This window comes from Cynocephalus volans, chromosome X (assembly GCF_027409185.1).
Source record: "Cynocephalus volans isolate mCynVol1 chromosome X, mCynVol1.pri, whole genome shotgun sequence".
NCBI lineage: Eukaryota > Metazoa > Chordata > Mammalia > Dermoptera > Cynocephalidae > Cynocephalus > Cynocephalus volans.
In genome coordinates this window covers 57,008,486-57,020,469 of record NC_084478.1, presented here as the reverse complement: position 1 = coordinate 57,020,469, position 11,984 = coordinate 57,008,486, and the positions used below count along the sequence as shown (strand labels likewise).

The 11,984-nt window shown below is 43.3% G+C and overlaps 1 protein-coding gene across 1 annotated transcript; it reads left to right on the top strand.

The window, feature by feature from the left end:
- The first annotated feature begins 3,515 nt into the window (after nucleotides 1-3,515).
- On the top strand, nucleotides 3,516-3,761 carry LOC134366663 (NEDD8-like). The gene has a single exon (XM_063083016.1). The coding sequence runs from the start codon at nucleotides 3,516-3,518 to the stop codon at nucleotides 3,759-3,761; it is 246 nt and encodes an 81-aa protein (XP_062939086.1).
- The last annotated feature ends 8,223 nt before the right edge of the window (nucleotides 3,762-11,984 follow it).

Below are 11,984 nucleotides of genomic sequence, written 5' to 3'. Positions count from 1 at the left end.
GGAACACACAGCTGCCTGAGGGGTGGGAGTGGACCGGAAGCAGAACATGCCCATGGGACCTGTAGTGATCAGCTCAGCCACCTGGCCAATCTGGAAAACGCCAGTGACTCTGTCTCCATGATTCACCTCTGGTGCCTAGCAGTCAGTGAACCCCCTGGCTTTAGGAAAACTCAGGACAAGAATTCTGTGTAATTCTTAGACCAAAACATCACCAACCTCATGGCCCCATAAGGCCAGGGGCTGGACCCAACCAGGACACCAAGCTGCCTACTGCTCTGCTCACCCCACTGCTTCCAAGGCAGGAGCTGAACCCCAGAGTGCTCATTCCTTTCTGCAATAACCTCAGAGCTTAGCCAGCCGAGAGGGAGCGGCATGGGGGTGGGGGATGCGCTCTTAAGAATATTCTCTTATATGGTGGTTAATTTTAATGTATCAACTTGGCTAGGGCATGGTACACAGACATTTGGTCAAACACCATTCTAGGTGTCACCATGAGGGTATTTTTAGATGAGACTAAACTTTAAATCAGTAGACTTTGAATACATCAGATTACCCTCCATGCTGTGGGTGGGCCTCATGCAATTGGTTGATGGCCTTAAGAGAAAAAGACTGAGGTCCCCTGAGGAAGAGGGAATTCTGCCTCCAGACTCTTTCAGACTCAAGACTGCAACATCAACTCTTCCCTGGGTCTCCAACCTGTCAGTTTGCTCTAAAGATTTTGGAGTTGCCAGCCCCACTATCGTGAGCCTATTCCTTAAATAAATGAATACATCTATGTACCTACCTGACTCACACACACACACACACACACACACACACACACACACACACACACACACACACACACACACACACACACACACACACCCTATTAGTCCTGTTTCTCTGGGGAACCCTTCCCTGGGTCTCCAACCTGTCAGTTTGCTCTAAAGATTTTGGAGTTGCCAGCCCCACTATCGTGAGCCTATTCCTTAAATAAATGAATACATCTATGTACCTACCTGACTCACACACACACACACACACACACACACACACACACACACACACACACACACACACACACACACACACACACCCTATTAGTCCTGTTTCTCTGGGGAACCCTTCCCTGGGTCTCCAACCTGTCAGTTTGCTCTAAAGATTTTGGAGTTGCCAGCCCCACTATCGTGAGCCTATTCCTTAAATAAATGAATACATCTATGTACCTACCTGACACACACACACACACACACACACACACACACACACACACACACACACACACACACACACACACACACACACACACACACACACACACACCCTATTAGTCCTGTTTCTCTGGGGAACCCTGACTAATACGGTCTCAGCTCTGTGCTCCTGTAACCCTCGTTCTATCTCTATTGTTGCCGGTCTTGTATAATATGTAATCAGTCACAGGTCAGTTTCTTCCATGGATACACCTACTGAGTGCAGAGACAGTTTCTCCTCATCTGCACATCTCCACGGAGCCCAGTGCCTCTTAAAAGGTCCTGCTCCTCCAAGAAAGGAGATGTCCCAAAGCAGAGGCAGAAGAAATAGAGAAATGGAGAGTTTGAACAGCGTCAAAGGAGAGGAGCCAACATAGAAAGGAAAAACAAGTGCCAGGGGTTACAAACTCAGGTTCCTCCAGGGCCGGACAAGTCATGTGGAGCGAGGATAGCTCCAAAGAGCAGCTGGGGTGGGATGTGAGCTAGAGGCCCCCACACAGGGCTAATGCGTTATTTCCCTATGGGAATGCAGGCCAGTGGTGCCAGGTTTTCCAAGAGAGACTGGAAATGCAGATTTTTGTGTGAAAGGTCTCTATTTTTAACTGTTGACAGTTAACTCAGATTCTTTCAATGCATCATGTGTGTCTAGAAGGCTTCAGGACTACTGGTACTGTTGTTTTTCAAGCTGGGTTGGTGGGTACATGAGTGTTTGTTTTTTCTGTATTTTTCTTGCCCTACAGAAATGTTATAAATATTCTTTCATATGGATTCAGAATTAAGTTGAAAAATCTTTAAACCCTTTCTGTGAGTTAAATTTTACTGGCAGACTACCCATTTGCATCCTCTGCCATATGTTGAGTTTGTTGTTTTGCTATACCTGCAGATTAAATGAAGGTTTGTGGCTATACACCTTCTCTTGAATAATAATTAGATTAGTTAAGTGTTAACTTTGTGCCAAAAATAGAAAAAGTCAGCAATGTTGTTTATTCCACAAGAATTGTTCTATGAAAAGGAAAATGTCGCAGCTCACCAACTGCCACCACTCTTTCCTCTCTGGAATGTTTTTGAATCTATCATACATCACCTCTCACACACCTTGATCTTGAATATAAGAAGAAATATTAATTATTCTGCATAAAACAAATTCTGACTTCAAACATATACATGTTCCTCTTTATGATTTTGATAAAGTTGGTATGTGAATATACTAGGGCACAATTTGTATCTCAGCATCGATGAAAGATGTCCAAATACTGACCCCATGGACATATAGCTGTCTTTGGTTCCAAAACTGTTCAACTTATATTTTAGATGAAGCAACCATGATTCACTTGCAGTCCAGAACAAGTTGCTTCACCATTCTGTGCCTCAGTTGCCTCATTTATAAAATAAAGATAATGAGAGTCACATTATTGATGTTTCACATATGGGTGATAGGAAATCATTTTATCTAGGCAGGAGAAGAAAATCACAGAGGGGAAAAGTATGAAATCAAGTCAAAGTATTAATCATTCAAGAGATGTTTATTGAACACCATGCTAAATAAGGGCTGGGGGGAAGACAAATAGGTTTAAAACATGGCCTCTGCTGTCACAGAATTAGGGAGACAAGATACACACACACACACACACACACACACACACACACACATCATAACACAACATGAGGCAGTACGTGGTACCTGCAGTCTAGGCTGTGAGCTCCTCTGCAGCAGGGCTTGCATCCTATCCACCTTCGTAAGTGTGGAGTTAGTGAATGAATGAATAAATTATACCAAAAGTGCAGTAGCTGTGCTGAGGACGAAGATACCATGGTGGGCTCGAAAGTTCGGGAAGCCTTCAAAGTTGAGTTTGAGTCAAACCTGGAAACATGGATAGGATTCAGATAATCAGAGCGGAGGGGAAAAGCTGTTTCTGGTGGAGGTGGCTATGGGGATGAGGGAGAAGACACCTAGTGTGCAGAAACGTGTGGGCAGGGAGTGGTCATGGGTAGGAATAGCCAAGAAGCTTTTGGAAACATTGAGTTTTGGAAACAATGGCTGGAGGGAATGGTTCATCCGCTTACTCAGCAAAACGCACTAAGCACTATCCTCTGACAGCTGGGAATACAGTGGTGAAGAAGAAAGACACCAGTCCTTGATCTCATGGAGCTGACCATCAATTGACCCTGGTGTTTAAATGGGTGTTTACTGACTCCCACAGGCAGAGTACTGGGGAGCAGCAGCGGCGACTGCAGCAGTACAAGCAGCAATTTATCCATGTGCAGCCACAAACTGGGAAGAGGATGCTAATTAAAGTGAAGGTGCTGACCAGAAAGGAGATTGACATTGACATTGAACCCATACACAAGGTAGAGCAAATCAAGGAGTGTGCGGAGGAGAAAGAGGGACTCCCCCCACAACAGCAGCGGTTCATCTACAGTGGCAAGCAGATGAATGATGAGAAGACAGCAGCTGATTACAAAATCCTAGGTGGTTCAGTCCTCCACGTGATGTTGGCTCTGAGAGGAGAAGGTGGTCTTAGGCAGTGATGGAGCCTCCCTCCATGTTACCTCCTTACCCTGTCACTCATAATGAGGCACCATATATCTTCTCACTTTCTGGGACACCAGAGCTGCTGCCCCCTCCCCTGGATGCCCAATCTTGTGCATCTACTGGTGGGAGACTATGAAGACCCCAGGATGCAGTATTCTTGGCCCAAAGGGCACTTGCTGGCTATTTGGTTTTAGTTTGCAGTCCTGTGTGCATCCCTGTCTTATGGCTATGTTCCTGGTTGGCAATAAAATATTTCCTGGCAATAGATAAATAAATAAATAAACAAACAAATGGGTGTTTGGAAAAATCATGGGAGATGAAGGTTGGAAAGGTAGGCTGAGGCTGACCATGGAGAGTGAAGGGTTTGGACTTTATCTTGTAAGCAGCAGGGAGCAACTGAAGAGTTGTGAGTAGGAGAGTGACGGGGGAAATGTTGCCTTTGGGTTATTAATCTGTCACAGTGGGTTCGAGCAGAAAGGAGCTGAGGCCCGGCAGCTGGATATCAAGTGTCCCAGGATCAAACCTCAGTAGGAATAAGAAGGAAGGGAGAATATAAGGCAGGGACATCGCCCAGGGAGAATCAACAGGACAAGGATCTGATTAGATATGGGAACAAAAAGCATTCTCAGATTTTGAGACTTGAGTATTTATTATAATAATAAATATAATAATAATTTAATCAGTCCTATAAAGCAAGATAAGCAGGCCTTACACTTTAAAAAATTCTTGGAGAACTGTGGCCTAAACCAAAGGTTCAATCCTCTCTTCTCACGGATCTCTAGGTTCCTCCCAAATGTGTCACTGGATGTACTTTTCTAGTTACCTGGGTAGGGAGCATCATACTCTGCTTGGAATATAGGCCACTGCTTAATAAATCTTGTCATGTGATGCAAGTCCTTTAAAGCTTCTCAGATGAATGTTGCTATATTAGGGCCAAGAACTGTTATGCAACAAGCCCTATCTACACCTTTCCCTGATGCCTGCATTTCACAGCGAAGACCACCTGTTGAACTAACAGGTGTCGATGTATTTTTGGAAAGTGATCATTTCTAGGGGTGAATTCTCTATTAATCTCATGAGGGCTTAGTTTTGGGATGTGGGAAAAGAATCTTGTAGAAAATGAACCAGTGGCAATTATGATGAAAAGAATGGATGGAAATGCCCTGTATATAGATAGAATAATACTAGGATTTAACTGATTTGTAACTGATCAGCAAGGAGCAGCCTTCCCCACTTCCCCCCGTGAGAACAGGTGCTCCATCTTGGGCTTCCATAGCCTGCTTTATGTCCTTCACCACATTCTGATGGAAGGCATGTGCTCACATGTCTCTGTCACCACTAGACCACTAGACTGTGAACACTTGAAGGCAGCTGTATTTTATTCATTTTCAGATTGCTAGCACCTGGTACTGAACCTGGACCATAGTAGGTACTCAATAAACATTGACTGAATAAATGAGTGGATGGATGGATGGGTGGGTGGATGGAATATGTATATGCCCTGACTCTGCATGAATGACAGGGCAGGCCAAGAGACTGCTATTGTTATTTTTTAAATTTTAAAATGAAACCACATGAAAATTTAAAACTTTTCTGGGCCAAAGACCCTGGTAAGATGATGAAAAGACAAAGACTGGGAGAAATATTTGCAAATCACATATCTGACAAAGGTCTAGTATCTAGAATATATAAAGAACTTTCGTAACTCAACAGTAATAAACAAGTAGAAAATGGGCAAAAAACTTAAACAGATATTTCACTGAAGAGGATGTATAGATGGCAAATAGTATGTGAAAAGATGTTCAATGTCATTAGTTTAATAGAGAAATGCAGATTAAAACCACAATGAGATATGACCACATGCCTAACAGAATGACAAAAATAAAAAAATAGTGATGCCACCAAATGCTGGAAAGAATGAGGAGAAACTGGATCACTCGTAAATGGCTACTGCTAATGTAAAATGATACAACCACTCTGGAAAATGGTTTGGCAGCACCTTTTAAAACTAAAAATGGACTTACCATACCACCCAGCACTTGGATTCTTGGGCATTTATCCCAGAGAAATGAAAGCTTATTTTCACACAGAGACTTCTACACAAATGTTCATAGCAGTTTATTTTGTAATAGCCAAAGACTGGAAACTATCCAAATGTCCTTCAATGGGTGAATGGTTAGACAAACTGCGGCACATCCGTACCATGGAATACTACTCAGCAATAAAAAGGAATGAACTAATGCGCCGGCCCATGGCTCACTCGGGAGAGTGTGGTGCTGATAATACCAAGGCCCCGGGTTCGGATCCCATATAGGGATGGCCAGTTAGCTCACCGGGTGAGCGTGGTGCTAACAACACCAAATCGAGGGTTAAGATCCCCTTAACAGTCATCTTTTAAAAAAAAAGCAATGAACTATTGATACATACAACAACCTGGATGGATCCCCAAGCCAATCTCAAAAGGATACATATTGCATGATTCCATTTATATGAGAGTACTTCAACAAATTCATGGAAAAATGGAATTAAAAGATAATATGAATCTTTCCATGAACTTTTTGAAGACCCCTTGTATAATATTTATTGAATAACATAATTGTAGAGCTGGAGAGCAGTTTAGTGTTGCTAAAGGTCAGGGATGGGGGGCGGGCAAGGGAAGTCAGTGTGGCTATATAGGGATAGCCTGAGGGAGCCTCATGGTGATGACAAAGTACAGTTATACATTGCTTAATGCCGGGAATACATTCTGAGAAATGCATGGTTAGGTGATTTTGTTCTGAGAAATGCATGGTTAAGTGATTTTGTTGTAAGAACATCACAGAGTGCACTTACATGAACCTACATGGTAGAGCCTAACACACACCTAGCCTATGTGCTATAGCCTATTGTTGCGAGCACCGTTGTATAAGAGGGTACTTCAGAAAGTTTGTGAATTCATATTATCTTTTATTTATATTTTCCACGAACTTTTTGAAGTACCCTTGTATGTGGTCCATCACTGACCCAAACATTGTTGTGTGACACACGACTGCATATTGATGTGGTGCAACTACACATGATAAAATTGCATGAAGTCACACACACAATTGAGCGTGTGTAAAACTGGTAAATCTGAATAAGGTCTGTGGATTGTACCTGGGAGCCAGCAGCTGTGGGGGCAGAATCAGGCCTCACCTCTGCTCCTGCCTTCACTGTCACCATTGTGGGACTTGTGCTTCTGGTCTCCCGCCTGGCGCTGCTGGGGAAGGACTGGACTGAGGTAAACCATTCCCCATGCACTGGTGTCTGTGGCCTTCTCTGGCTGCCTGCTTGTATACTTGCAATGCCCTTTGGGAGCCCGAGAGAAACCAGCCAAGCCCCCAAGCACCTTTGTCACTTCTGAGTTCCTCCCCATGTGAAGCCCCTTGGCAGCACTGACAATAGAGTTTGTGCTATATAGGATGTATTAGTCCATTTCTGTTCCATATAGTAAAATACACAGAACTGGGTAATTTATAAAGAAAACAAAATTTATTGCTTACAGTTTCTGAGGCTGGGAAGTCCAAAGTCCCGGGAACACATCTGGTGATGGCTTTCTTTGGTGGCAAGTTCAGTGATGGCAGGGTATCACATTGTGAATATAGCGTAGCAGAGAGAGACTAGCCACCTCATTTGCTCTCCTTTTAAAGTCCTCCAAACCACGTCCATGACCACCATTTTTAATCCATCCATTATGGCATGGTCCTACAATCTAATCACCTCTTCAAGGCCCCACCTTTTAATTACCATAGTAGGATTTCCCACCCTCAACAGTTACAGTGGAGATTAAGTTGTGGGGGGACATTCAACCTAAGGCACAGGGTTTTGCACAAAGCCTTACAAAACAAAAAACACTTGTTACCTCCTCTGAAACCAAACTGGTAAAAGATCAGAAATGTTTGATGTTAATATACAAGGTGTCCATAAAATCTGGAAATGCACATGCGATCACTTTTTTTTTTTTTTTTGACAATGTCCTTGATGACATTCTATATTTTTGCCCATTTCCAGACCGGATGGACACCCTGTATAGTTAGCAAGGGTTGACTCAATTATAGCATGAATGGAGCTGTTTTCAGTCTTGCTATTTATAGGATCTCTGTGGTTCACCTGATTCCAAGCTACTCAGTTTCAGGACTTCTAAATCATAGATTCATTCACTAGGCAAACATTTTTTAATACCATCTGCGTTTCATGACAGCATTCCAGGCAGGTGGAGGAAAGCAACTCCTGTCAATTATCAGTCTTGCAGTAGGCACTGGCCCTGGACAAATGCTTTGTGTCTCATCAGCTCCTCTAACATGACACACTTTGTTCTTTTGAGAGGGAGGAATAAGTGAAACTCTGGGATCTCTGGGTTGGCTTGGCAGTTATGTTTCCCTGACTGACTTAATTTGTGTAATTGTTCAACCGTGAGTCTACCAGCCCTGTCATAAGAAACAACCCACTGAAAACTCACCAAGAAAATGACTGCTCTGTTCAAGTCATTTCCACAGCACAAGAAATCTCAGGCAGTGTGCCCCGAAGGTCTTTCTCTACCAAATTCCTTAAGCCAGTCTCTGAAACAACACCTGCACTGCTCCATGTCTCCAGAAGCACCTGATTCTTAGAGATTATAGAGAAACAGGTAAGAGATTTTAACTAGGAGCAGTGAAACTGTAGAGACAGGAAGCAGTTTTTCCAGTTAGCTATGGAACATTGACCCAGAGATACTTCTGGGGTTTCAGCAAAGTTGTCCCACCAGAATGTTACAAATAGCTAATACTACCTTGGTTACTTTACAGGATGAACCTCATTCAAGAGTTCATGGTTGTTATTACTTAGTTCTTTCCCTTAATCGTAATCTCTAGACTTCTAACAAAGAGCCTATGTGTGAGATTTAAGGGGAAACTAATTGAGGTCTAAAAGCTGAGCATGCCTAGGAGATTCTCTATGTTCCCTTGCACTGAGCAGTTTGAGATGGGTCAACACATCCTCATGGGGGTAGATGGTCATTCGGAACTGAAATGTTGATGTAGTGGATTGAATTATGTCCCCCAAGTTCTATGTATTAGAAACTTAGCCCCCACTGTGGGAAATCCTATTATGGTAATTGAAAGGTGGAGCCTTGAAGAGATGATTGGATTGTAGAACCATGCAGTAGTGAATGGATTAAAAGTGGTGGTCAGGGGTGTGGTTCTGAGGCTCTTAAAAGAAGAGGAGAGTCTCTTTTATTCCCTCTCTTCTCTCTGCTTCCACCATCTTGCAGTGTGAGGCCCTGAGTCACTGTCACCACCATCAGATGGACTTTGGACTTCCCTGCCTCAGAAACTGTAAGCAATAAATTTCATTTTCTTTATAAGTCACCCAGTTTCAAGTATTTTGTTATAAGCAACAAAAACAGACTAATACAGAAAATTGGTACCAGAGAAGTGGGGTGTTGCTTATAACAAATACTTGAAAATGTGGAAGCAGCTTTGGAACTGGGTGTTAGGCAAATGTTGGAGGAGTTTGGAGGACTCAGAAGAAGACAAAGAGACCAGGGAAAGTTTGGAACATTTTAGAGACTGGTTAAATGGTTGTGACCAGAATGCTGATAGAAATATGGACAGTAAAGACCATGCAGATGATGAGGTCTCAGATAGAAATGAGGAACTTATCGGGAATTGGACAAAAGATCACCCCTGCTACACTATAGCAAGGAACTTGGCTGCATTGTGTCCATGCCCTTGGACTCTGTGGAAGGTGGGACTGAAGAGTTGTGAACCAAATGTTTGGCGGAAGAAATTTCTGAACAGCAAAGCATTAAGGAAGCTGCATGTTTACTTTTAACAGCCTACTCTGAGTTATGGCAGCAAAGGCGTGATGTAAAGCCAGAATTTAAAAGGGAAGCAGAGTGTAAAGATTTGGAAAATTTGCAGCCTGGCCATGTGGTATAGAAGCTGAGAGCAAGAGAAAAATGCAAGGGTGAAGCAGATAAACTGGTTGCTAAAGACATTAGCTTGACAGCAAGGCAACCAGATGCTAATAGCCAAGACAATGAAGAAAAGTCCCACAATAGGCCGTCTATAAACTGGATGCTGGTAGAGTGGCTCAGTCCAAGTCCAAAGGCCTCAAAACCAGGGAAGCTGATGGTGTCCTTGGTGTAAGACCTGGCACCCAAAAGCTGAAGAGTCTCGAGCTCTGATGTCCATGGACAGGAGAGAAGAGTGTATCCCAGCTCCAGTGGATCGAGAGAGAACTTCACCTCTTTCCTTTGTCTTTTGTTCTCTCCAGACCCCCAGTGGATTGGATGGTTCCCACCCAGTCCACTCAGACTCTCATACTAATCTCTGCTGGAAGCACCCTCACAGACACACCTAAAAAGATTGCTTTACCAGGTTCCTCAGCATTTCTTCATCTAACCAAGTTGACACCTAGAATTAACCTTCACAAGTACACCCCTTGGCAACTTGGTGTCCATACTATCTCCTTAAATCACACTTAATTTTCAAATGGTACAATAACCTTATAGTTTGGCCTAATATGATACGCTGTCCTGTGTACAACCAGAAATGCATTAATCCCTTTCCAAGAAAGAAAGATAAAGTCCTTAGATGATATTTACCCCTCTCATCTTTTTGTCTTACTTGACTCCAAGTTCTGCATCCTAGACATAATGGGGCATCTAGGCCCCCAAAGCATCAGGCAGCCTCACTCTCATAGCTCTGCCAGGTACAGCCCAGTGGGCTGCGCTGGTTAACCAGGACAATGGGGAAAAAGCTCCCACAGAGAGCCCCCCCCCCACAAGGAAATGTCTAGTAGAGCCAAGGCAGTGGGTCTGCCGCCAGGAACCCAGATCTGTAAGGCCACTGGTAATGTGCAACACAGGCCTGGAAAAGCCTTGTTATAATGTCTTTAGCAACCAGTTTATCTGCTTCACCCTTGCATTTTTCTCTTGCTCTCAGCTTCTATACCACATGGCCAGGCTGCAAATTTTCCAAATCTTTACACTCTGCTTCCCTTTTAAATTCTGGCTTTACATCACGCCTTTGCTACCATAACTCAGAGTAGGCTGTTAAAAGTAAACATGCAGCTTCCTTAATGCTTTGCTGCTCAGAAATTTCTTCTGCCAAACATTTGGTTCACAACTCTTCAGTCCCACCTTCCACAGAGTCCAAGGGCATGGACACAATGCAGCCAAGTTCCTTGCTATAGTGTAGCAGGGGTGATCTTTTGTCCAATTCCCGATAAGTTCCTCATTTCTATCTGAGACCTCATCATCTGCATGGTCTTTACTGTCCATATTTCTATCAGCATTCTGGTCACAACCATTTAACCAGTCTCTAAAATGTTCCAAACTTTCCCTGGTCTCTTTGTCTTCTTCTGAGTCCTCCAAACTCCTCCAACATTTGCCTAACACCCAGTTCCAAAGCTGCTTCCACATTTTCAAGTATTTGTTATAAGCAACACCCCACTTCTCTGGTACCAATTTTCTGTATTAGTCCGTTTTTGTTGCTTATAACAAAATACTTGAAACTGGGTGACTTATAAAGAAAATGAAATTTATTGCTTACAGTTTCTGAGGCAGGGAAGTCCAAAGTCCATCTGATGGTGGTGACAGTGACTCAGGGCCTCACTGCAAGATGGTGGAAGCAGAGAGAAGAGAGGGAATAAAAGAGACTCTCCTCTTCTTTTAAGAGCCTCAGAACCACACCCCTGACCACCACTTTTAATCCATTCACTACTGCATGGTTCTACAATCCAATCATCTCTTCAAGGCTCCACCTTTCAATTACCATAATAGGATTTCCCACTCTCTTAACAGTCACAGTGGGGACTAAGTTTCTAATACATAGTACTTGGGGGACACAATTCAAGCTTCAATGAGCTTTGGGGGGACATAATTCAATCCACTACAGTGGGTCTGCTTTACAGGAAAGCAAGTTTGGGGCTTAATCTGGATCCCCATTATCTATTACTGTATAAAAGCCTCCCCAAAACTTAGGGGCTTAAAATAACAATTTATTTATTCTTATTCACAGTTCTTGGGGATGATAACAGGCTTGGCTACATGGTCTTCCTTGAGCTTCTAAATTTGGTTATAGTCAGATGGTGGATAAGGCTGGACTTACCTGAATCTTCTTCCCTCACATGTCTGGCCCCTGGGCTGGAGTGGCTGGAAAATTAGCTGTAGCTTCCTTACTGTGTAGCAGTCTCAGAGTAGTTGGGCTTCCCTAAGC

Bases quoted from the DNA above. Each gene is read 5' to 3' on its own strand.
- LOC134366663 (XM_063083016.1), top strand. From the start codon at position 3,516: ATGCTAATTAAAGTGAAGGTGCTGACCAGAAAGGAGATTGACATTGAC.